Genomic DNA, 27311 nt, shown 5'->3' on the forward strand with positions numbered 1-27311 from the left:
GAGTGGCGATCTGTGAACTAGGAGGTCACAGTTCGATTCCCAATCAGGGCACAAGCCTGGGTTGCAGGCTCGATGCCTAGTAGGGGGCATGCAGGAGGCAGCTGATCAATGATTCTCATTATTGATGTTTCTATCTCTCTCTCTCTCTCTATTCCTCTTTGAAATCAATAAATATATAAATATTTTAGAAAGAAAACAAGTTTTTAAAAAATGGAACTGCCTTTTGACCCAGTGATCCCACTTCTAGAAATATATTCTAAGAATCCTGAAACCCTAATCAGAAAGAATATATGCACCCACATGATCATAGCAGCATTATTTACAACTAGATGCCCGGTGCACAACATTTGTGCCCTGGGGAGTCCTGAAGGGGCGGGTCCCTTATCTGGCCTGTGCCTTTTCACAGTCCGGGAGCCCTTGGGGGATGTCCTACTGACAGTTTAGACCTGCTCCCCGCGGAGTGGGCCTAACCTGGCAGTCGGACATCCTTAGCGCTGCCGCAGAGGCAGGAGAGGCTCCTGCCACTGCCACTGCGCTCACCAGCCTTCAGCCTGACCTTTGGCTGAGCGGTACTCCCCCTGTGGGAGTGCACTGACCACCAGGGGACAGCTCCTGCATTGAGTGTCTGCCCCCTGGTGATCAGTGCGGGTCATGGTGACTGGTCGTTCTGCTGTTCAGTTGATTTGCATATTACCCTTTTATTATATAGGATAGCTAAGGTATGGAAACAGCCCACATGCCCATCAGTAGATGAGTGAATAAAAAAAGCTGTGGTACATACACCATGGTATACTACATGGCTGTAAAAAGAAGGAACTCTTACCCTTTGTGACAGCATAGATGGATCTGGAGAGCATTATGTTAAGTGAATAAGCCAGTCAGAGAAAGACAAATACCATATAATCTCACTTATATGTGGAATCCAATGAACAAAATAAACTTATGAACAAAATAGAACCAGAGGCATGGATACATGGAACAGACTGACAGATCTCAGGGGGGAGGGAGGTGGAGGAGACTGGAAGAGATTAGCCAAAGAACATAAATGCATAGCCCTTGGACACAGACAACAATGTGATGAAGGCTGGGAGGGGGTGTGGGGACTAGGTGAAAGGGGGCAAATGGGATGAAAATGGTAGACATCTGTAACAGTGTCAACAATAAAAATAATGATCCTACCTAATAAAAGAGTAATATGCAAATTAACCATCACTCCACTACAACCACAAGCCACGCCCACCACCCACGCCCACAAGCCAATCAAAGCGAGTATGCAAATAAACCCAAGCAAGATGGTGGTTAATTTGCATACATAGGCGCCCTGAGCAGACCCCCTGCAACGGATCGCAGGGAGTAGGGTGTTGCTCCAGCACGAGCGGACCCCTTGCGATTGATGACAGGGATCTGGGTGTCTGCTCCGGGCCCAGACCAAAAGCCTCCAGCAGACGCTTTCGGCCTGGTGCCGGTGCAGACCCCCTGCAATCGATAGCAGGGACCTGGGTGTCCGCTGTGGCCTGGTGCCAGAGCAGACCCCCTGCAATCGATCGCAGGGAGCTGGGGGTTGCTTCGGCCTGGTGCAAGACTGGACCCCCTGCGATCGATTGCCTGGGCAGGGAGCTGGGGGTCTGCTTTCGGCCTGGGCAGGAGGGGACCCCCTGCAATTGATTGCAGAGAGCTGGGGGTCCACTCCTGCCCAAGAGGCTTTTGGTCTGGGCAGGCCTGGGCAGGGTTGAGCTGGTGATCACAGGGAGCTGGAGGTCCCCTGCCCAGGCCTAAAGCTTCAGCCAGAGACTTTAGGCCTAGGCAGGGCCCAGCCCTCGATTGGTGTGAACTATAGAGGAAACATCTTTTCTGACTGCACATTGGCTAAGCTTCCTGTATGCCACTGGTAATATTCTTAATAACTTGGGTAATAAGAATCCAAAAAGGTGATCTAGGGTTTTTCCACCACACTTCTGGAGAAAAAAATGAAGGTCCGCTGCTGGAGGGTTAACAAATGTCATATTCTGCCCTAGCCAGTTTCACTCAATAGATAATGCCTTGGCCTGCAGACAGCAGGGTCTGGGTTCGATTCTGATCAAGGGCATGTACCTAGGTTGCAGGCTCCTCCCTGGCCAGGGCCCAGATCAGGGCTCATGCAGGAGGCAACCAATCAAAATGTTCCTCTCACTTTGATGTTTCTCTCTGTCTTTCCCTTTCTCTTCCACATTCTCTAAAAGTCAATGGAAACATATCCTCAGGTAAGGATAAAAAATAAAGAAATGCATATCCTATGAAAGACACATCTTGAAAATGCGTAAAGAAAGTTGTCATTTCTTCTTGGTGAAGGGACTGGAGTCCGTGTTGATGAAAACACCTTGGTGGCTGCGGTGACTGGCAGTGGCTGCAGCAGCAGGGTGATGGGGCTGGTGCCTTCCCCTGATCAGCCCGGTTGCCTCCCACAAAGGGAGGCCAGACTGCGGCTTAGGCCCGCTCCCCATGGGGTGCGGGTCTAAGCTGTCAGTAGGACATCCCCTGAGGGCTCCCAGTATGTGAGAGGGGGCAGGTTGGGCTGAGGGACCCCGACCCCCAGTGCACAAATTTTGTGCACTGGGCCCCTAGTGGTAAAAATAAAGTGAATGACAGTGGGAAAAAGTTAATATTAGCGTGGCAAATGCTATTCATACACAACTATTCAGCTCTGTACATTTATAATCCCAACATCCAGGACAACTGATTCCATGAATAACATTTTAGGTAAGAATTTGGATGATCCCAACTTTTAGTGCACTACTTTATAAGTATTAAAGCTACAGAATTCATCAGACTTTAACACAGGATTAGAGAACAGAACATTTAGCAAATATACAAATTATTTCTTCATAAATTATGTTTAATTCCCTCAACTTAATTATTTCAAAAACAATTCTGTCTTATTTAGAAAATGAAAATGTCTTAATTCTTGGCCATCTATAGACACCAAGATACAATGAATCTTTTAATTCAGCAATGATTTAAAAATTCAATTCAAGGGTCAAAGGACCTTGAACCATCTTACCTAATAATAGACAAACATGTAAATTGACTGTACCTCCGCTACACCTACCAGCCAATCAGGAGTGATATGCAAATTAACCCAACAAATATGGCGGTTAATTTGCATACACAGGCACGGAGCAACCGGGGGCATTCCGCCCCACCCTCGGTCTCTCAGGGCCTCTGGGCAGCATGGGAAGGCAGGGCCAGAGCAGAAAGAGGCGGCTCCAGGGCTGGGCCTGAGTGGAAAGGCAGTGCCGGCAGCCAGGGAAAGGAAGGCCCATTCTAGCACGAATTTTCGTGCATCGGGCTACTAGTTACCTAGTAAAAACTATTACCACAGTAAGTGTATTTAATATAAAATCAACTCTAAACACCCACATACATTAAAAAATACTACTAAGCATGAACTGCAAATTGTTTTTCTATTATTTGCTATTTGTTGGAATGCATGCATATGGCAGATAATTACCAAGTACCTACAAAATCTTAACACTGAAGAAAAAAGGAAGGTACTGAACTTTAAAATAATATTTTGGGTGGCAGAAAGCTTATATTTGAAAAGTCTATCCATGAAGTAAGTTTCTGAAAATTTAGCAACACACACCTTTGACCATTTAGGGACCTTTCATAGAAACTGAGTTTGAGAACTCTGATTTATAAAAACAAGGCTAAAGATTTTGAAAAACAACATTGTTTTTGGCAAAGTAAGCCTAAATCCAGAAATTCTTAATGGTTTCTTCCTTTGTGTATATTAGCACAAATTTAAACTGTGATGACATCTTTCCTAAAAGTTCATAAGTCAATATCTTCAAAAGGCAACCCTAACTTTGTGATGTGATTTTATAATAGGAAAACAATCTCAGTTTTGAAGAATTTATATAATTAATCTACAGCAGTGATTTTCAACCTTTTTCATCTCACAGCACACATAAACTAATTACTAAAATTCTGTGGTACTCCAAAAAATACATATTTTAGCAATCTGACAAAAAAAAAGTAGGTATAATTTTGATTCATTCACACTGAATGGCTATTGTTGTATTGGTTATTGTTATTTTTTTTATTTAACAATCTTAGGGGAAAGATGTCAGTGCCCCTGACTAAATAGTCAGGTATGCATGTTTTAAAAATTCTTTAGGCACAACGGTTGAAAATTGCTGATATACAGAATGGTGAAAGAGATATTGACTAAATCAAGTGTTCAGTTTTAAAATTTAGTTGAGTCCAAGATTATCCACATGCAAATCACCTATGGCAAATCCTTAATTGCAAACTGACTTTCCACTGACATCTAGTACCCACCAAGGCTGTCTCCAGCCTTTAGTTAATGTCCGACAGGAAATGAGGACTTCTAATTATATATAACTAGGGAAAAAACTGTTTTCTACCAAAAAAAATCAACTATATATTCTAAAGCTAAGAAATCACTTTGAGTACTCATATCTTTTCCTTCCATGAGAGTTAAAAATAACAAGTTGACTTTACAGTGTTTCATCAGACTAAAAACTAAAACTCTTGAGAGAATCTAAGAAAGAATATTGAATAAATATATAGAGATCTGTTACTATTTTATAACACATACTAATACATAATAATACTTTATCATATGTAGGTTTTTGTATACTCCTGTATGCTGGCTTTATTAGGAATTTTATTAGGAATTCTATTATGACCATAACTCTCTCTTTAATTATGCACTAGTAGTAATGAAGTGATGAAATCAGAAAACTCTAAAAAAACCTTTAGTGCATTCAAGTGAAGAATTTCTTTATATTTGATATTACTTAACAAAACTATGTCTTGTAACACACTAGATTTTTAGTAAATAGGCGTATGCTTTGCAACTAATTTGCTCTGGTAGATTCCCAGGGACGCACTGTCCATCACATCAGGCCTGTGCTCTCAGTATTTTTCTATGGGTATAGTCACTTTGAAATTTTTTGAAAAATTTTCAAGCCAAATTATCTGGGCTTCATCTTTGAGAACTGATCATTTATTAGTTCCTATGAAAGACCTTGGCCCTGCCCATGTAAAAATCCTCATTTCCCCTCCAAGTTGATAAAGGGTGAAAACTCGGACAGGGTAGATTCTTGGTTGGTGCTGATCTCCTAGGGCACGTGTGCATCAGGGTTTCAGGTCCCAGTATCCCTGGGGCTTCAGGAGTGTGTGGGAATGAGCACTTCCTCACAGCGCAGTTTGGGTGTCGATGGGGACTTGAAGAATACTTACCACAGGCTCTGCTTTGAGTCTATTACAGGCCTACATGGTTTATGTAGAGCAGCCCTCCCTGAGATCCAGTGAAGTAGGATAACAACTAAGGGTCATGTTGGCTCCTTTGCACGCCTGTAACCATCTGGAGCTTTGAGGAAATGAGCACTGGTCAAGATTTTGTTGTTCCTGGGTTCACTGGCCCTTATTCCAGTTTGTGCCTCATCCACCTCATACTCCAAGCCATAATTTACATGGAAATAAGAATATAGCAAAATGATGATGAGCTAATATATAGATATGTAATGAATGCAAAAATAATGGCTCATACAAAACTGATACAGAAATTCCCCCCACTGATTTCTTTGCAGAACCTCATACTGGATCCTAGGAGACCCCTATCCGCAATCCATTCACAATGTACCAACTCCATCAACTGACTGATGATGACTGATTTTTAAAAGATACGGACTAAAACAAAAAAGCAAAAATATATGGAGTGGCCTTTAATTAATACAACAATCTTCAGGACATTGTTAGAGATCCTAACTTGGAACTGTCTTGTCTAACCTAAAATTGTCCATAAAGCCCTCAACAGTTAGATATTCTGGAGCGGTGGCTCAAAAAGCTAAGTGTACTGCTTAAATGGCATACAGAATAGCCTTCCATGTACTTCTAGAGTAAGGGCCTCACCTAGCATTGGAGATCTTCTATGAAACAGCTTTAGCAACCAAAACTGGCTTCAAGGTAGAAATGTCACTGTCCCCTTCCACTCCCATCATCCACTCCCACTCTGCAAAGGACAACATGAAAGTCTTCCTTCAGAACTATCTCTGGGAAAAGCCATACTTCCCCAAATAAATGGTTTGCTTTATACCTACAAACAACATGAATTATATGAGCAATAACACTTCCCTTTCTCCTTTGGCTACCAGAAGTGAAGAGCCAAATTACAAGACATATTTAGGATCCTATGGCTTATCTATCTGCGTTTTAATAATTCTTTTCTCAGCATCTTACCTTTTATTCTGTCCTTTCTTTTTTTGCCCCCTAGTCCTTGTTAATTCTATATTCCTAGTTTATTGTATGTTTTCTTGGAAGACACATCACATCCTTCCCACACAGGTTGAACATAAACAAATTCAAAGAAATCAATTCTACTTATCTTTTAAGGTATTTCCTAAGAAATCAAAAATAGAAAGTAACTGAACAGAAGGTTTCCACTTTGTAACATTACCCATGATTTCATCTCCTTTAAGTTACATATTTTATATAATAAAGCTTATACAAATAAAGTGAGCTCTTTAATTACTGTACTTACATAAAAATAGGATGTCTCTAGAAATCTCCCACCTCTAAATGTATAGAACAATGACGATGAATCTGCAGAGATATTCATTGCAGCATATTTCATAAAAACAAAATACTGAAAACCACCTAAATGTGCATAAATAGGGGATTTTAATATTAATTATGGTATACTGTGCAGTCGTTTCAAAGAATGAGATTTACATGTAGTGATAAGAAATGGTCTCCAAAATGTAATCCTATATGAGCTAATATGCTAATTAGACTGGACAGCAGAACAACCTTCTGGAACGACCAGTGAGTGTGGGGGGGCCCCACGGGGCTGCGAGGCAGCGGGGGCCACGAGGGCCTACGCTTGCACAAATTTCATGCATCGGGCCTCTAGTATTATATAAAAAATAAGTTACAGAACAGTTCTTACTTTGTGCTATTATTTTATGAACAAGGAAAATTTTGAAAATGCTTAGAAGTCTCTGTAAAGATCAATAGAAAATAATTCATGAGAGTTGGATCTAGATGTCAGAAATATTGGGAAGTCAGAAAGACTTTTCTTTCTCTCAACCTGAGTCTTTTTTACTTACGCATGCATTTCTTATTTTGTTTTCATTAGACAATTTAAGTATATAATTGTGATAAGGATTAGAATAACTAATGAGAAAGGTATGGTCCTACAGTTTTAAAATCACTTTATAAAAGTCTTTTAGTATAAAAATATATTCATATTTCCTGAAAATCTTTTTATCCTAACAGATGTCCCCCAAAAAACTTTATTTGGATATCAAAATTCTACATAAACCTCCCTAATGAACCAGAAGTCTAGTAAAAAAGCAAACACTTATTTACATAGGCATACAAATTATGGCTGGCCTATAAAGATAATAAAAAGTCAATGAATTAAGCAACTCCTAAAAGAATTTGTGAGTCTTTCTTAAAAGCAAAAAGAAACTCACATCCATAAAAAATAGAAAACTGATAGGCAAGAAGCCAGGTGGAAATCTTGGCAAATGGACAAACCTCACCCCATCTTCCCAATATTAACCAGTTGCCTCTGGTCCAAGAGAAAACAAATGAAAAATGGGGGTAGAGAGTCCTTCACTAACTTGTCAGAGAGGTTTTGGGGGAAAGTAGAGACTAGAGCATCCTAGAATCAATCAACAAATTAAGAGTCTGGATGTAGGATTGCCAGAGCCTTGTGTCAGCACTGCAATCCAGTATTCCCCCTTACCTACTTACTACCAGGTAAGGAACCATTGGCCAACTGGCTAATGTTAACAATGTATGCCATCTGACCACACAGAAAAAGTGATCCCACAGAAATACTAGAACACATGCAAAACAATATTTTTGCTATGTATGTTCAAAGTTGCTTATTTTAGAATTTTTTGTATTAGTAAAAGATTAGAATCAACATAAATGTCCATTAATAAGAAATTGGTTAATAAGTTAGGGTATAGACATACAATGATTCCAAAAAAAGGCTCTTCATGTGCTGGTGATAAAGAAAGCCTTTCAAAATGTATAGTTAGAAGAAATAAGCAAGAATGGTGTATATATAATATGGTTTCATTTGTATAGAAGAAGTGGGGGAAAAGAATTATAGGAATTTGCCCATAAGTATGTAAAGTATTTCTAAAAGGTACACAAAAAATTGATAATAGCCATTGCTTTGAGGAGGAGCATTTGAGGATATGAATGCATTTTCTCTTATAAAATAAATATATATTTTAAAAAATTGATGGGAAAATGTAAAAACCTGCACAAAATTGGTAGAAAGGGGGAAAGGTATCTGTGTGTGGTGGTGTGGGAGGAGGGGGGAGTACTAAGAACTAGGCCATCAGCACATTTCTCTCCTTCCCTTTTGTCTCCCCTACGATGAAAGCCCAGCCCTGTGATGAGTCTCTTCCACTCTTCACTGAAGATGCTGCATGGAATCATTCACCATCACTGAATTATCACTTTAAAGCATGCAGTTGATTCAACTGATACATAATGCATATATCAACAGACAAGTGGATAAAAAAGTTGTGGTACATATAAACAATGGAATATTATTTGACCATAAAAAAGGATAAAATGTTACCATTTGTAACAGCATGGATGGACCTACAGGATATTATGAGCAGTGAAATAAGTCAGTCAGAAAAAGACAAATACTGTATGACTTCACTTATATATGGAATCTAAGCAACAAACACACAAAATACAAACAGACTCATAGATACAGAGAACAGACTGATGGTTGCCAGAGAGGAGGGAGTTTGGGCAACTGGGTGAAAAGGGGGAAAGAATTAAGAAGTACAAATTGGAATTTATAGGGAACTCATACATCTTTACAAAAGGAAGAGAAACAATCCAATCAAAAAATGGGCAAAGGACCTAAATAGACACTTTTCGAAAGTGGGCATACAGAAGGCCAAGAGACATATGAAAACATGCTCAAAGTCACTAATCACCCGAGAGATGCAAATCAAAACGACAATGAGGTACCATCTCACACCTATCAGAATGGCTATTATCAACAAACAATAAGTGCTGGCGAGGATGCGGAGAAAAAGGAACCCTCGTACACTGCTGGTGGGAATGCAGGCTGGTGCAGCCACTGTGGAAGACAGTATGGAGTTTCCTCAAAAAACTAAAAATGGAACTCCCATTTGACCCAGTAATCCCACTTCTAGGAATATATCCCAAGAAACTAGAAACACCAATAAGAAAGGATATATGCACCCCTATGTTCATAGCAGCACAATTTACCATAGCTAAGATTTGGAAACAGCCTAAGTGCCCATCAGCAGATGAGTGGATTAAAAAAAACCCCTGTGGTACATCTACACAATGAAATACTACGCTGCTGTAAAAAAGAAGGAACTTTTACCATTTGCAACAGCATGGATGGAACTGGAGAGCATTATGCTAAGCAAAATAAGCCAGTCAGAGAAAGATAAATATCACATGATCTCACTCATTTGCGGAATATAATGAACAACATAAACTGATGAACAAAAACAGATCCAGAGACAGAGAAGCATTGATCAGACCGTCAAACCTCAGAGGGAAGGTAAGGGAGGGTGGGGGTAAGGAGAGATCAACCAAAGGACTTGTATGCATGCATATAAGCCTAAGCAATGGACACAGACACCAGGGGGGTGAGGGCATGAGTGGGAGGGTGGGGGGACAATGGGAGGCTAAGGACACATATGTAATACCTTAATCAATAAAGGAAAAAAAAGTGTAATGCAAATAAACCTATTTTTCTTGTTCTAAAAAAAAATTAAAAATGGAACTCCCATTTGACCCAGTAATTCCACTTCTAGAAAAATATCCCAAGAAAACAGAAACACGAATCAGAAAGGATATATGCACCCTATGTTCACAGCAGCACAATTTACAATAGCTAAGATTTGGAAACAGCCTAAGTGCCCATCAGCAGATGAGTGGATTAACCCTTTGCACTCGCTTGCTTTTTTCTCGATTCCTTTATTCTACTCGGGATTTAATGCTAACAGTGTCGAGTCACACTCGACATCCGAGTGCAAAAGGTTAAAAAACTGTGGTACATCTGCACAATGGAATACTACGCTGCTGTAAAAAAGAAAGAACTCTTACCATTTGCAACAGCATGATAGAACTGGAGAGCATTATGCTAAGGGAAATAAGCCAGTCAGAGAAAGATAAGTACCACATGATCTCACTTGTTTGCGGAATATAATGAACAACATAAACTGATGAACAAAAATAGATTCAGAGACAGAAGCATCAAACAGATGGTCAAACCTCAGAGGAAAGGCAGGGGAGGTTATGGCAGGGTAAGAGATCAACCAAAGGACTTGAATGCATGCATATAAGCATAACCAATGGACACAGACACTAGGGGGCGGTGAGGGCATGTGCTGAGGGGTGGGAGTGGCCAGGGAGAGGTCAATGGGGGAAAAAGAAGACATACATAATACTTTAAACAATAAATAATTTTTTAAAAAGTACAAATTGGTAGTTACAAAACAGTCACAGGATGTAAAGTACAGCATAGGGAACATAGTCCATATTTAAATAACTATGTATGGTGCCAGATGGGTACTTGAAATATCAAAGGGGTCACTTTGTAAAGTATATGATTTTTAACCACCATACTGTACACCCGAAACTAATACAAAGTAATTAAGAATATAAACTGTAATTGAATAAAATTAAAAATTTGGAAAAATGCATATAACATGAATTCTACAGATGTCCATTACACCTGCTATAATGAAAAAAAAGGGGGGGAGCATACCAATATTTCTTAAAGCTTATCAAAAGTTTTCAAGTAAAAACCCCAGTATTGTTTCTGGGACCAGAAATTCCTCCTTAGTTCCAGTGTGGACATACGTGTGCACTTTCAAGCAGCATCGTCCTGTGGTGGGTGTTTTTTTTGTTTGTTTGTTTGTTTGTTTTTTAAATCCTCACTGGAGGATATTTTTTCCATTGATTTTTATTTATCTTTTCAAAGAACCAGCTCTTGGTTCTATTGATCTTTTGTATTGTGTTTTTTTGTTTGTTTTTTGTCTCTGTCATTTATTTCCACTCTGATCTTTATTATTTCCTTCCTTCTACTTACTCTGGGCTTTTCTTGTTGCTCTCTTTCTAGTTCTTTCAGTTGTCGGGTTAGGTAACTTATTACTGGTTTTTCTTGTTTTTTGAGGTAGGCCTGCTTTCATTGTGTCCCATAGATTTTGGATTGTTGTGTTTTCATTGTCATTTGTTTCCAGAATGTTTTTTGTTTCTTCTTTGATCTCTTTGGTAACCCATTCATTGTTTAATAGCATGCTATTTAGCCTCTGTGTGGTTTATTGTTTTTATTGTAGTTGATTTCTAGTTTTATGCCATTCTGATCTAAGAAGATGCTTGATATGATTTCAATGTTCTTGAATTTGTAGAGACTTAGTCTGTGTCCTAATATGTGGTCTATCTTTGAAAATGTCCCATGTGCACTTGAGAAAAATGTATATTCCTTAGCTTTGGGGTGGAATGTTTCCATTGATTTTTGAAAGAGTGTAAGGGAGAGGGACAGACAGAGAGAAACACTGATGTGAGAGAGACACATAGATTAGTTGACTGCCGCATGGCCCCGACCCGGGCAAGGAGCCTACAACCAAAGTACATGCCCTTGACTGGAATCGAACCTGGGACTCTTCAGTCCACAGGCCCACACTCTATCCACTGAGCCAAACTGGCGAGGGCCTGTGACGGGTGTTCGTGGGCAAATCCAAGCAGCTGAATTTGCAGCGACTAGAGCGCTTCCCTTCACTTGGCCTGACCTCCCAATTTGCGAAGTATTAAAATTTCTAATCCATAAAGGAGGTTATGACCTGCCCAGCTGAACTTTATGAGGCGATCTTAGGAAATTAGTAGGTCTAAATAGTATTATATAAAGGTCAGTTCTAATGGGGGCAAAGAATGAAGGAACAAAGTAATTTCTGTGAACCTTAACTTTCAAGACTACACATGTTCAAAAACTACCTGTTTGCAAAGGTCAAACTTCTTCAGCACTGCTTCAGTTTGGAATTTGCATTCCAAGACCACTTGAAGTTACCCAAAGTACATGGTGTTCTTAAATAACCTTCTCGCAGAAAGTAGTGTTTGGGAAAATTCTTAATCAAAAATTTCACTTTGTTACCAGAGGGTCAGGTGGGGGGAGGAGCAATTGGAAGAAGGCAGTCAAAAGGTACAAAGAGTTATAAGATAAATAAGTACTAGGGATGAAATTACAACATGACTATATTTAACACTGCTATATGCTATATGTGAAAGTTGTTAAGAGAGTATATCCTAAGAGTTCTTATCACAAGAAAAATATATTTTTTCTTTGTATCTACTATATGAGATGATGGATGTTAACTTACTGTGGTAGTCATTTCTCAATATATATATAATTCAAATCATTATGTTGTATACCTTAAACTTCTACAGTGCTGTATGTCAATTACATTTCAATAAAACTGGAGGGAAAAGAATTACTGAATTGAACTGAAAAAAAAAACAACCACACCCAAACTTCACTTCTTAACTTTTTGCACTCGTATGTCGAGTGTGACTCGACACAGTTAGCATTAGAATAAAGGAATAGAGAAAAAAGCAAGCGAGTGCAAAGGGTTAAGGATTTGGAGATTCAGGTTTAGTGCTGAAAATCCTATATAATAAAAGTCTAATATGCTAAGTGTCCAGTTGTCTGTTAAACCAGACAAAGTGTAATATGCTAATGATATGCTAAGGCCGCTCAACCTCTCGCTATGATGTGCACTGACCACCAGGGGGCAGACAGTCCACAGGCCGACCAGTCGCTATGACGTGCACTGACCACCAAGGGGCAGATAGTCCATAGATTGACCAGTCGCTATGATGTGTACTGACCACCAGGGGCAGACACTCTGACCGGTAGGTTAGCTTGCTGCTGGGGTCCGGCCAATCGGGACTGAGCAAGATGGACTGGACATGCCCTGTAGCTCTCCCATGTCCCTCCCTGGCCCCAATTGTGCACTGGTGAGGTCCCTCAGCTGAGGGACACCCCCCTCCCCCCGAGTGCATGAATTTTGAATTTTGTGCACCAGGCCTCTAGTAGTAATGTGATTGTATACCGCTTTACTTTTATGCCTACCTAAAAAGGGGGAAGGGCAGGTTCTACATTCTTACCCCAAAACTAGAGGAGGAAGCTGGTTAACATTAAGGCAGCAAAGCCTGCCTGGCTGCATTAAGGTGGCCTTTCGCTGTCTTCAACATTGCTCTGGGCAGCACAACCCACCTTGAGACTCCCAGTTACTCCTGGAGTCCATATGATTGTACAGGTATAAAAAAGTTTCATCTATTGCAGGAGGCAGCCAATCAATGATTCTCTCCTATCATTGATGTTTCTATCTCTCTTTCTCCCCTCCTCTCTGAAATCAATACAAATATTTTTAAAAGCTTCATCTATAAAATGCTAATTCATGTTCAATGGAGGTTGCCATAGTTCACAGTTGTCAACTACAAATGGAAAGCAATTCACTAGAAATAACCACTTTGATGGGGAACACTGTGTATGGCCTTCAAAGCAGATTCCAACATTTCTTATTTACTCTTGATTATGTTAAATAAAATGTTCAAAATATAAATAATCAATTTTGTGACTAGGGGTAGGAAATCAATTGCCAGTATAGGAAGCAAAAATTAATAAATGTTCCACTGACAAGGCCAAGTTACTAAGCCCAGATACAAGTAAGGAATTAAACATGAAATTTAAACATTTCATTTTCTTAATCAAAATTCTCTGCTTTAAACTAATAACTTTTTCATTTGAAATACAGAAAGAATTCAACAATTTGCTCATCATTCTTTCCAGTACTCCACAATCATTAGCCAATAACATGGATCATCCAACTGAAATTATATGACAACCCCAAAATAGCTTCAGAATGAATTACTGTCTCTCAGTCCCTACTTTGAACTAACCTATAAGTTTATCTATTATTGATAAAAAAAAATTGTACAGTTGTAGCCTTATTAACTTCAGTGAGAGGAAGGAGAAAATGAGATTTAAAGCAAATAAAGCAGAGTCAAACTCTAGGTGTAGGTGTTATATCTTTAAAAAAAAGAAAAATATATATGTGTTTTTATTGATTTTAGAGAGAAAGAAACATCAATGAGAGAACCATTGATCGGCTGCCTCCTGCACACCCCACACCAGGAATTGAGCCCAAAACCCAGGCATGTGCCTTGACCAGGAATCAAACCTGCAATCTCTTGGTGCATGGGACAACTCTCAACCACTGAGCCACACCGGCAGGGCTAGGTGTTATATATTTCTAAAATCTCCAGAGAAACATAAAACATCTGCGTTTTATCTGGTATTAAGTAATAATGATGCAAAACCACCCCAATTCACATAATTCCCTTCAGAAACCACAAATTGCCCACTGACAGCCAAAGAACTCAGAAACTGAATAGCTTTATTGAAGCGTGGAACTAGTTGTATTTTGAGTTTTTCTTCACTCCTCTGTAAAGCACTTTCAACAGAACCGCTATTGTCAAAGCCACATATACAGCCAAATCTACAAGTAAACAGACAACCATATAAATTAGAAACAGAGCCTATATACTCTTTTCTACATTATGGAGTCATAGAAATCTGCTCGAAGAATAAGAAAACTGCAGCTGAGAAATGTAAACAGGTAATCTATAATAATAAAAGCGTAATATGCTGATTAGTCTGGACAGCTGAAGGAACTTCCGGACGACCTTCCAGACGAAGCCGGGGCTGCGAGGGCCGAGCCCCTTGCACGAATTTCGTGCGTCAGGCCTCTGGTCAGGTATAAAAGCCAGGACTGGCCTCAGTTGTCCCCATTTGTCTAGTGCTTTTACTTAAGAATTGCTTCCAAGGCATACACAGCTTTGTCAAATAAAATATAGTTAGAAAAGGTCAATGGAGGGGAGGCAAGGGGGCATATGTAATACTTTCAACAATAAAGTTTTTTTAAAAAAAAATAAAATATACAAACCCCGAGAAATCTTCATTACAGAGATCTCCACTTGGTAGGAGTAAAGAAATTGTTAAAATAATTCAAATGAATTGTGCCATTAGTATGATGGAAAAGTTAAGGAACAGAATAATTATAGAGCAAGAAACAAATGTTTTGTGAGTGATTAGGGGCCGTGTGCTGTAAATATGTAACCATCAGTGTGTTAGTGTTATGAACATGTTCAGAAAATTTCACTGTACAATAAACAGCCACATCAATAGTCAATAAAGCCCAAGGCAAATAGAAAAAAACAAATTTTGAATTCTCACCACGTAGAGATTTGCTTATGAGTGAAGAATACAAAACAAAGAACCAAAGGGCAGAAAGAAAGCAAGAGTATGGCCTCTACAAGAGGAACTACGAAAACAGAACCTGCCCATTTCTGAAATAGGTCCTGCTTTCCCAGCTGGCGGGAATGTTGGGACGGAGTGCTGGTGGCACGGGCAGGAAGCAGGAGGACAGCTCCTATGTCTGTCCCGGAAGCATCTCTGATCCTTCCTTCCTCAGTCCCAGAGGGAAGGATGGGGATCTGGCTAACTGTGGCTTTGTGGCTAGACACGGTGAGCCAAGCGCGGAGGCTGAGCAAGGCTAGGGCCAGCAGTGCTCTTGGCCTCTCCACACAAGTCCATGACAAGGGGGAAGGCAGCGGAAATGAAATGCATCATGTTCTGTGGAAATACACATATTTGGCCCCAGGAATACTGAGTTAAAACATCTCACATTGCCCAACCAAGAGAAGTAAACAAGGACTAGGGCACGAGATCTGATAAATACTCAGCATGAGGGAACGGCCTCCCCAGCTTACAGACACAGCTTCTCAGGGATAAATTGGGAGGTTCTGGGTGTAGGTGGGAATAGCTTCCCTTTGTGTTGCTGTGCTGATCTGAAGGAAAATGCCAAGTGAATTATTCAGAAAAAAAAAAAAGCGAGAACCAGGGCACCTTTGATAAGGAAGGGCTCCTATGAGAAAGAACGCTGAGATTATCCAAGGGTCAGAAAGGCAAAAACATGTTTCATGTTAATTTCCCAGAAGCTTCTTGGAATTTTTATAGGTAATCCATTACCAGATGTAACTGTTAAAGAATAGCAAGGCATTTTCCTTGAATAAATATAGTGACAAAGGTTTAAATTTCACAAAAACTTGCTGTAAAAACTAATCAGAGTTTTCCATGTGTCCCTAACAAGCCTCTTTGGGGGCAGTTCTTCCCACTTTGAGCTGACCTCTCACCCCTGCATTCCTCTACCTGTTTACAGCAAAACAAAGACAGCGGGTTCTCTGAACTGACAAGAGTCATCTGGACCATCTGAGATTCTGGGAAAATAAAACACGCACACAAGGGAACATCCATCTTTGAACTCATTTTTACCACTTTGCCATCTCCAGTATTAATGGTAAAGATCCATCTGGCCCTTTTTAATTTAAAGGCATTTTATTTTATTGCAACAGAGAACCTTGGAACCATTTTTTATTTTGGCAGTAAAAATGCAACATACATCCATCACGCCTCGAGAACAAAGAATCAGCTAGCATGGGGACGTCCCATCCCACAACACTGTTTCAATGGCAATATTCCTTTACATTTCTTTAAGTTCACCAAACACAGCTATAGTATTTACTCTGTGCTAGCAGCAGTTGTAAGTGCTTTACAAATAATAACTTTTTTACGCTCTCTGTTCTGGTTATATCTAAGAGGTATACCTATGAGGTACTATACTATTTCCGTCCATTCTAGAGATGGGGAGAATAAAGCACAGAGAGATTGAATGAGTTGCTCAAGGTCACACAGCTCCTAAGAGGCAGAACTAATTGGAACCCAGGCAGTCATGCTCCAGAGTCCATGTTCCCCTTCATTATTCTGCCTCTTGAACTTTCACCAAATCTAAATTAAGAGGAAGTATGGTTTGTGCAGGATCATCTTACAGATTTTATAACATTATCATTTCAATATTTAAACTCATGCCATGTTGCAGCTTTCTCAGATTCTTGAGGAAAATAAGAAAAAGGTAAATACTACCAAATGCAGTATTTGACCACTTTCACTTTTTGGAAATAAAATGAAGGCACAGAAAATAATAAAATAGCACCCTGTATTTGTTGGGAAAGCTACTGTGCAAAAAAAGCAACTCTTAGCAGGTTTACATTTTGTAATGCCACTGAAATTTTGAAAGGCCTTTACGCGCATTCAACTTCAGAATCACCAAGCTGGCGCAGACCAGGGAAAATTTAACCACATGGCTAAGAGACAGAGCACAGCTCCTCAGGGTTCTTTCTGGGGAATACCTCTAAGAGACAGAAGCGTTTTCTCCTCGGAATTCTCTTATCGCATCTGGCAGAGTGCTCTGCCCTCCTCCGCCTCTGCCCATTGCTTGGCACTCTGCCTTCAGGGAAGGTCACTCCACTGTGCTCAGGGCCTCCTGCCAGCGCAGCCTTGTCCTAGGCGGGGCTGGGGGCGGGGGGGGGGGGGGGTGCGGGCGGCTGTGCACTCCCCAAACCACTTCAGCATTTCCTTTGGGGGCGTCCTGCAAATTAAGGCAGCAAAGGAGGAGGAAACTATCTCCATTCTGGCAAAGAAACTACTCATTTTTCATTTGGGAAAGGTGCCTGTGAAAAAGGTACACTCTTCTCTTTTTGACTTTCAAAGCCTAATTGCTCTTCAAATTCCACACCTGTGGCCTCCAGCTGTGCAAATACTTCTAAAGGAGGTAAAACTGGCAGAAGACTATATTCCACCAGCTACCATTCTTCTTTATGACCATCTTCCCTTAAAAAACAATGTTGAGTAGAATAAGCAGTACGGAGGGGGCGGTGGGGGGGGGGGGGGGCGAGGGGAGGACGCACGACAGCTTTGCCTAGTTCTTTTATTTACTGGAAACTGGAGTTACCAGCATCTCCCTTTATAATAGAATGTAACGGCCCAGCTGTGCAAAAAGTCTGGCCCAGCGGCTTGCAGATAGCAGGTAGACAAACATTAGTCCCGTTTACCTTTCCATCCCTAAACAGAGATGCCAGCCTGTGCATGCAATTATAGAGAGTCATCCTGTGACTGTCCCTCTCCCTCCTTCAGAGAGTTCAGGATAGACATCACATGCACTTCTCAAAGACTGAAACTGCCAAGGGAACACCTAACTTTAATTTACTTAAAGTACATTTAATTTGCTTAAAGTGAACTTAAACTTACTCCTCACATTACCAACACGTTCCTAAGGCAGGCTCCTCCCCTTCCAGCTCCAGCTTTTGTTAACTACCCTTCTCTATTCCTCTAAGGCCCTTTCTTATTAGCAGTAAAACACTGGGATATATAGAACCCACTTTTGTCCCCATCATCTCAACAGACCTGCCCACCTAGTACTCTAAAGATGTCCCTGAAATTTACTTAATTATTTGTGGGTGTTTTTTTTGTGTGTGTTGTTGTTGTTTTTTTTTTGTTTTGTGTTTTTTTTTAGGGGGGGGGGTTTGTTGTTTTTTTCTGAAGGGCGTGAGATATAATTTTGAAAACCAGATGAAATACTGGGAACAAATTTCTCCAACTTTTGTGATGTAGCTTTGATTTTTACCATAAAAATATCCATTTGTGCCCTAGCTGGTTTGGTTCAGTGGATAGAGTGTCGGCCTGTGGACTGAAGGGTCCTGGGTTTGATTCAGTCAAGAGCACATGCCTGGGTTGTGGGCTCAGTCCCCAGTAGCGGGTGTGCAGGAGGCAGCTGATCAATGATGTTCCTATCTCTCTCTCCCTTTCCTTTCCTCTATGAAATCAATAAAAATATTTTTTTAAAAAAAACATTCATTTGTGATCAAGGAAAAGGTAAAAATTAGTGTTTTTGACTTGACACTTATTACATGATTACTTAAAGAAGTTAAAAATGATGCCTTTTTCAGAGGTATCATTTGATTATACTGGGTGGTCCATTTAGAACACAGTCAACAGTCACTACAACCTCACTTCAAAAAAAGAGGCCTCTTTACACAACAGCTATGGTAAGGATTTTATACCTTAAGTTTATTTAGTGTAAATACAGTCTAGACTCATTATCTTACCCCCATCTCAGAGCCTGCAGCAAAGAAAAGAAAACTGAAGCAGGAGAGACCGGGGACCAATGCTGAAGTGAGCATCCTGTGAGTAACCAAACTGGCTCCTTACAGCAGATGGCTCAGGTTGGAAAGCGGCAGAGCCTGGGACAGTAACTGAACACTCCCATGTCAGAACCCTACCAGCAAGTGCTGCTTGTCATGAGCCCTCTGGTGTGCAGCGTGAAGCCTGGAATGAGGGTGGAGAGCCCCCCTCCTAGGGAGCTGAAGTCCCCGGGTGATGATACTCACGCTGACAGTGTCCCCAGGACTGGCGGGCCCAGCCCCAGCAGCAGTCAATCCTCCCACCATAACGACACAGGCCAATTGACGACACTATTTGCCTGGGCCACCTATCGAACAAAAAGATTCAAAATAAATAAAGACACTTTTGAAATTAAAAAATAATTTCAAATTTATTTTGTCATTATGTTAGAAAATAATTAAATCACACGCACACACGAACTCCTTCATTCTTGCAGAATTTAAGGATTAAAACACCTTCAGGGGAATAGTTCTGCAATGAAGTAATTTCAAACTTCAGACAGTTAAACACACACACAACACACAAGAGTAGGGGGGAAAGGGAGGCGAAGATCCTTTCTTAAATGGAAATAGCACCAGCTAAAACCAAGGTTTCTCAAGGCTGCCACTCTCAGGGTGGTTTCTGAAGCTTGAAATAAAACAGATCCCTCACAGACCCACACCTATGGGGGGGGGGGGGGGCACGGTTCTGACTGATTCATCATAAACTGAAAAGTATTAAGACATGTCAAAGTGGAAAGAAAACAATTTCTGCCTTATATAAAAGGGAGATGTGGGAAGGGGCAGAGAGAGGGAGGAAGCGTCCACAAAATCAAACAGAACTCTTTGCGAGATAGGACTCTTGGGCAGAAAAAGTTCCCAGAAAAAAAAAAAAAACGTAGTAGAAAAAGAAGTCTAAATCAAACCACGGGAGCTGAAAGTGCAGCTAACATCTCAACTGTTCTTGTGGTGTGAAACTTTCCTGCATCAACAACTCGTGCTATTATCTTCCTCTCTAAGGTAAGGACTAAAGAAAGTATTCCATTTCAGGATACTGATTTATCCACCAGATTCCACTTTGGCACCTTCTTTGGTGAATTGTTTCCTTGTTTGGAAACAATGACTCCCCCCTGCCCCCCAGGAGGATCAATATTTTCACTGGCTGTTTTAGACATCTTTATAAACTACATTATCATCTTACCCTTACTCATGTGATGCACTTCTTGTTACAAATGAGTCTGCAAGAAAGGCACAACATACCCGAATGTGGGCAAAGAACTGATTTAAAAAAATAAAATACTCTGGCCCCTACCCGCGTTTTTTATTAGCCTTTTCTTTTCCTTTACCCCCCCCCCCCCCGCCCCCATAGCACATAATACAAAATAACCCCGAACTTTCTCTTTCCACCGACCAGGTGGTAAACAAGCGGTTGCGCTCCACTGGTTCCCTTCCGTTCCCCTCCAGGTACACGAAAGCCAATCAATCGTGGAATTGATTGGTTCCAAGATTGCAAGTAAAACAGGTGCGGCAGCCTTCAGGGCAGCCCAGGGAGGTGATTGGCGGGTGGGGGGCGCCGAAAGAGAGCCGCTGGAAAGCAATGTGGCCCAGGTGAGGCTCTCGGTCTGCGGGAGCAGCAGCGATCTGCGCTTGGGCGAGTCTGGTGTGTAACTGCACGGAGGTGGGGTAACCGTGCACGCCCTCCCAAGACAGACACACACACACACACACACTTCACGGAGGTGGGGTAACCGTGCACGCCCTCCCGACACACACACGCGCGCGCGCAGCGCACCCCGCGGCGGCCGGGGAGAGGGTGCCGCACCCCCGGCGGGAGGAAGGGCTGAGTGACAGCGGAGACGGAGTCTGGTTGTCGGGACCTGTCAGAGCACGCCGGAGTCAGGCTCGCCCCGGGTCTCCGCGGCTGTGTGTGCGCGCGAAGCGTCCCCCCACCTCAGTCCTTATTTTGAGCCCTAGAAACCCAAGTGGGAAGGCAAACAGGTCCCCCCTGGAAACGCAGTGGCTCCCTTGCCGCCAGCCTTGATGTGAGCGGCCCTGACCTCTCCAAGCCCGGATTTGGCCCCGGCCCCCGGGAAGTTTCCCCACCGAACAGCCTTCTAAAGCAAGAGCCAGAGACTCCCGACCAAGGGATGTCCCGCGCGTCACCTCCTCTCCGCGGCGGAGGGGCACCCTCAGAAGCGAGATGTCGGGCTCGAGCCTCCCTTCCTCCCCAGCCCGGATCCCCGAGCCTGTCGGCGCGGCTGGATCCCTCCCGGTGGAGAGAGCGGCTCGACGGTTCTCTTCCAGCCGAGGGGATGCGGTGGCCCAGCTTCTGGACAGACAGACGCCTCCGGGACCGCGCCACCGCGCCGGGAGAGGGGACCGCGGGGCCGGGGGGGATCAGCGTGGGAAAGGAGGCGGAGGGGAGGTCGCCCGGGGGCCAACTCACCTCCCGTCGAATTCGGCGGCCGCCGGCAGGTAGAGAGCGGACCCGAGCACGAGCGCCAGGAAGAGACCCATGTCGGCGGCGGGCCCGGCGCGGCGCGCGGGAACCAGGTTGGGGTGGTCGGTGCCTGGGAAAGGGGGACGCTCGCCTCCTCGCCGCCGAGCTGCTGCCGCCCCGGGAGGAGAGCGGCGCGGCGCGCTGCCGGAGTAGGTCTGCCGCGCGGCGCCCGGAGCCCCTCCGGCTCCCTCCCCGCGAGGGAGGCGCTGCCGGGGGAGCCGCGCCGCCTGCGGGGAGGGGCGGGGGGCGCGCGTGCGCTCCACTCGCCGCCCTTACGGCCCCCGGCGAGGGGTGAGGGCTCCCGGCCCCGCCGCGGGAAGCCGGCGGGCGGGGGCGCTCGGGAAGGCAGCGTCTCTTGGGGGCCGGCCAAGCGGGGCGAACGCCAGGCGGGGAGGAACGCTGCGCGCCCGGCCTGGACCGGGAAAGCAGGGCGCTCAGGAGGGAAGGGGCCCGGGCGGCGGCGCGCCCTCGGCGTGTCCCGCCCAAGCAGGTGGCGGCCGCAGGGGAGAGCCCTAGCTTTCCCCCGACGGCCGAGAAGTCAGGGAGCGGGGAGGTGGACGGGGCTGGAGCCGAGCACCGTCTGCGTTTGGTGAAACCACAGCACGACTTGGACAAATTAGCAAAGGCAAACTCCTGGGGTTTGCTTCTCCCACATAGTTGGCAAAGGCATATTTTTCATTTTGTAACCAACCGAAGGAAATGTTTGGCTCTCCAGTCGGGTTTTGAAGAAGAAACGTGTAGACTTTCTACCTCTGCCAGCTCAACTCCGAGCGCATTAGAAGGACAGCGATGGCTGCCCCTCCAGGGCCATGTGCCCGCCAGAGGGAAGGCGCTTACTCCTTGGCAGTCTTGTGGTGCCTGATCCTGAAGCGATCATTGAGAAACCATTTTAATCAATCACTGCTCCGCTGTGGCAGAGTAAAATGCATTGTGCTAAAGGACTGCTCAGATGAAAACACGCAATGATTATCCTAAAATGCACGTTCAAAACATCAGTCCAATCCCTACCCCGAAATACTCCCAGGGCAGTGATCTGCCATCTCCTATACCTCTCAGACCCAATCTCTTTTCTCCGAATCCTTGCCTTTCTAGAACATTCCAGGCATGCCCCTGCCTTAGGGGCCTTGACCAACTGTTACTTCTCTCTGGACACAGATGTCTGCATGGCTCACATTCTCACTTCATTCCCGCCTTTGCTCAAATGTCGCCTCTTTGAGGAGACCAACCTTGACTGCCCTGTTTAAAGTTGCAGCCTGCCCCCTCCCCGTGCCCCCTGCCTGTTCTACTTTGTCTTCCTCCCATACCACGAATCCCATAGTTTCCTACATAATTTGTTTATTTCTCTTTTTGTAGGTTTTCTTTCCGCTAGAATGCAAACTCTGCAAGGACAAGGTTCTTTGTTGGGTGCACAGAACAGTGCCTGGCGAATAGTAAGTGCTCATAAACATTTATCGAATGGGTTTGTGACATTACAAACTTTCCTCCCCATCTTTACTTTCTTTTTGAGGTTTCTCAACTTCACATTTTTAATGGAAAGTTCTGTGGCCGAGTGACCTCACTATCCTGATCTCTTGGTGTGTATAAAAACAGGGAATTTTCTTTGAGAAAAGGAACAATAATGGTTTCAACTTAAACGACTCCTTGATTTCGAAGTTGTTTTCTGTTAGCAAAACAAGTTTCTATTTTAATCTCAGGAAATATCCATGCCAATTCAGGCTTGGGACATTATTTTAGGCAAACAGCTTGGTGTCATCCATTTCAGATCTTTCTAATGCAGTCCAAAAATGTAGGAGTCAAAATATTTTTTTTTGCAGAAAATCAAATTTTTGTAAGTGCACCGTGGGCTCGGTTCCAGGCACCAGTGGCTACTCCTTAGCCATTTTCTTTGTTTATTGGTTCCTGGATTGGATGTGCAAATAAGCCCCACCAGAGGAATGGGTGATTAGGGAGAAGGGGCTGACCTACTGGCTAAAAACTGGAGACAGAAGGAGAGGGAAAGCAGTGGTGGGTGAAGACAGGACTACTATCTGGAACAAAAGGGCAGTGCCCCATCTGCACGCCTCTTTTATTTGTCCTTATCTTTCCTTTGGCCTAGAAAACACTCCATCTCCCTTCTTCATTTGGACACTCTCCACTTATCCTTTGGGTTCAATCTTAGCTGACACTCACCAGGGAAGCCCTTGGATCCTTTGCTTGGTTGAGCTTCCTGTGGTATGTGCTTCTACAACCCCATGCATTTTCTGGAGTCACTCTTAATGCACAGTTGTAATTGCTTCTCTACCAGTCTAGTTTCTCATGAGACTCTAATACAACCAATAGGAGGGCAAGCGTAGTTGTCACTCTATCCCCTGTGCCTGACACAAGGCTTAAAATCAGCAACTGTTAAATACAGGTTATCCCCAAAAATGTATACACACTCTGAATAATTATTATTCCCAGTGGGTTAAATCTAAAAAGAAAGAAACATCGAGCTATCGGAACAAAGTATGTATACATTTTTGAGGGGTACCCTGTAGGTTGAATTAGACTGGATTGAATTCTACCTGGTGAACTTTAGCTTCTCCCTTGAGTGAGCTGTAGCTAATTATATCAGTTTTTGTTGAATCGTGGAATGAGGAGACCCTAAAGGAATTCCATGTTCTAACTGGTTAATATGCTGCTCTTATGACCACCAGTGATCATTCCAAAAAAGAGATGGAGTTCCCACACAGTGACATTTCACTATCTGTCTTAAAAACAAACAAGAAAGAACCAAATCAAAACAACTTGCTTTTGCCCTGCTGGCGTGGCTCAGTGGTTGAGCATTGACCTATGAACCAGGAAGTCACGGTTTCATTCCCGGTCAGGGCACATGCCCGGGTTGTGGGCTCCATCCCCAGTGGGGGTTGTGCAGGAGGCAGTGATCAATGATTCTCTCTCACCATTGATGTTTCTCTCTCTCTCTCCCCCTTACTCTCTGAGATCAATAAAAAAATATGTATTAAGTTTTAGCAATGTTTGTACTTTTCCAGTAGGACAACCTTTTGGTTAGGTTTCATACCAGGTTATGCTACCTTGCAAGTCGTAATCCTGATTTTCTCTCACACAAATAATTATCTATCACTGGTCACAATACAATATAGGTAAGCAACAACATAAAACCAAACAAACACAACTTCAAACACTTGGGGATTGAAGCTCTTGATTATTTAGTATTTTTTCCCGCTCACAAATATTTGTTGAGAGCCTGCAATGCATTGGCCACTTCTAGGTGCTGGGATTCAGCTAGGATCAAGACAAGGTTGTGCCCTGAAAGAGTTGACACGGCAGTGTGGGGACAGAACGGTAGGTATGATGAAGACAGGGTAAAGGTGTAAAGAGAAGATAAAGGAAGGATAAGGTGATAAAAAATGATGGGGTATGATTTTAGATGGGGTGATTTGATCACCCCTGGGAAGTGACACTTGTGCAGAGAGTGAATGTAGTGAGGGCAGGGAGGTATCAGGGCAGGAGGGTGAGAGATGTGTTTTTTCTATCAAGTTTTCTTAGCTATTGTCATGCTAACCATGAAGCAAGCTCCCCCTTGTCCCCAGTGCAGTACCCCTGGGATAGGACTACTGCTTTAAAAACTCTTATCAGCTAGGACAGTGGTCGGCAAACTGCGGCTCTTGAGCCACATGGTGCTCTTTGGCCCCTTGAGTGTGGCTCTTCCAGAAAATACCACATGCAGGCGTGCACATACAGTGCGATTAAAATTTCGTGGCCCATGCGCAGAAGTCAGTTTTTGGCTCTCAAAAAGAAATTTCAATCATTGTACTGTTGATATTTGGCTCTGTTGACTAATGAGTTTGCCGACCACTGAGCTAGGAGAAGGATGCGGAACACACAGCTGCTGTTCACAGTAATTCTGACTCCCAGCTGAGCAAGAATTATGGAGTTTCTCTGTTCTGGCGGTGGAGGAAGCCCGTGGTCAGACCGTCAGGTCACCCCTGCTTCTCCGCCTTGACCATTAATCTTGCATAGCCACATCAGAAGTGACTGTTGGAACATATGCCTTCCTTGGGGGCTGTATATCATCGCCAATTCTTTTTCTGCTGGTATAACTGTAAAGTCCTGAGTGTTGCTTTAAGGAGCTAATAGAGACAGGCGTATTCAGGCCAGACTCAAGGTTTCTGTGGCTACAAAATATCCTTAAAACCCGGATAGGCTTTTGATCTAATTGCTTCCAGTCATTTTTTTTGTGCAGATAACCAAATGCAAAGTCTTTCCTGGTCCTAGTTTTTAAGCCTGCTTTATTTCTTTGCTACCATGTGTCCATACCTTACTCTTTCATCTTAATGGAGGCCACCTTGAGACTAGCTGAAATAACAGGGTTGTTTGGGAGGGCACCACCCTTACTCTGATCCTTGCCACAAGACCTGGGTCCCTTTATCTGTATTAATGTTCAATCCCCAGGGGAGAGGGGGCAGTTTCTGGACATTCTCATTTTCTTTCATTTCTGCTTGCAAAGTAGCCAGTTCTTGCCTGAGCTCATCTATTTCTTAAGATACCTTCCTAAAAGCAACAAGGAACAGCCAACATTTTCATGTTTTGCAACAATATTCACTTTATCTAGATGTATGTTGTGATATCTAGATGTATGTTGTGATCATAGGTAATGATTTTACAAAATAGCCTGAGTGTTACTAGCTTTCCACCCTATACACAGCAGCTATAGTTATCCCACAATTGGAGCACATTATCCCGCCAAAGAATAGATCATTTCAAAACTATTTAAATTCTTCTAAAATATGAAAAATAGGAATGCTTACCAATTATTCCTAAGAAGTCATTGCTATCTAAACCTGGGGGGGAAAAGCCTTCTCATATGTGCAACACACACACACACACACACACACACACATACACAGCTCATCTCCCATAGGAATATCAGTGCAGAAGTTCTAAATAAATGATTAGCAAGTGCAGCGTAGGGATACATTAGAAGAATCCCACAATCAAGTTGATAGAAAACTTCTGTGTGGGTAAAGGGTTAACAACACCCCTTCCCCTTCTAGATGAGAATGTGACCTATGTTAACTTTCTGGCTCTGTTTCCCTGGCAACCTGATAAGGCGGTTTGTGGACTGTGTTGCTAGTAAAAATGGACCCCTGGTTGGTAAACTGCATGTAGACAAGGAGAAGCAAATATACCTGATGGCAGACTGTAGCATTGGACCAACCTGAGTTCAGTGGCTCTTACATGCAGAGACCTTGAACCCTATGCCTATGGTCGTGTCACAAGAGATGCTGGCTCCAGAGGGGGTGAGGTGGTTAAGCTAGAGCAGTCTCACACCTGTGTAAAGAGTTTCTCATCTTGCACCTGAGCTGTTCTGTGTGAGAAGTTCCACGGAAGAGGAGCGCTTGATACTACTGTGCCGGCAAACTGTGGTCCCTGTCCAGTATTCTTCTGAGTAAACAGGTGCCAAATGCAGCCATTATAGTCTTGTGAGTGTGAATGTTCTGAATGTTTTCTTAAACATAGGTTGCTGCAGAGTCTATGATCAGTACTATTGATTCCTGATGTTTTTTTTTAAACTGTTAATAAGATAAAAAGATGTATATCTCAAATTAAAAGCAAAAATAATGTATAATGTGATCACTGGGAGAATTGTTACTAATGTCAGGAATGAGATGAGAATGCC

The 27311-nt window shown here is 42.9% G+C and overlaps 1 protein-coding gene across 4 annotated transcripts in view; it reads right to left on the bottom strand.

The window, feature by feature from the left end:
• NPNT (nephronectin) overlaps nt 1-22231 on the bottom strand; it is an 86674-nt gene extending 64443 nt beyond the window's left edge. The window contains exons 1-2 of one of the 4 annotated variants that reach the window (XM_079766261.1): nt 21596-22231; nt 19378-19478 (exon numbers count right to left, since the gene is read on the bottom strand). In XM_079766261.1, coding sequence (XP_079622387.1) covers nt 19378-19478; nt 21596-21666 — 172 coding nt within the window. In that variant the 5' untranslated portion in view covers nt 21667-22231. The remainder of the gene's footprint in view (nt 1-19377; nt 19479-21595) is intronic. The other 3 variants (XM_079766262.1, XM_079766263.1, XM_079766264.1) reach the window with 3 other exon arrangements.
• Between the last annotated feature and the right edge of the window lie 5080 nt (nt 22232-27311).

Source organism: Cnephaeus nilssonii (genome assembly GCF_951640355.1).
Source record: "Cnephaeus nilssonii genome assembly, chromosome: 1".
NCBI classification, from domain to species: Eukaryota; Metazoa; Chordata; class Mammalia; order Chiroptera; family Vespertilionidae; genus Cnephaeus; species Cnephaeus nilssonii.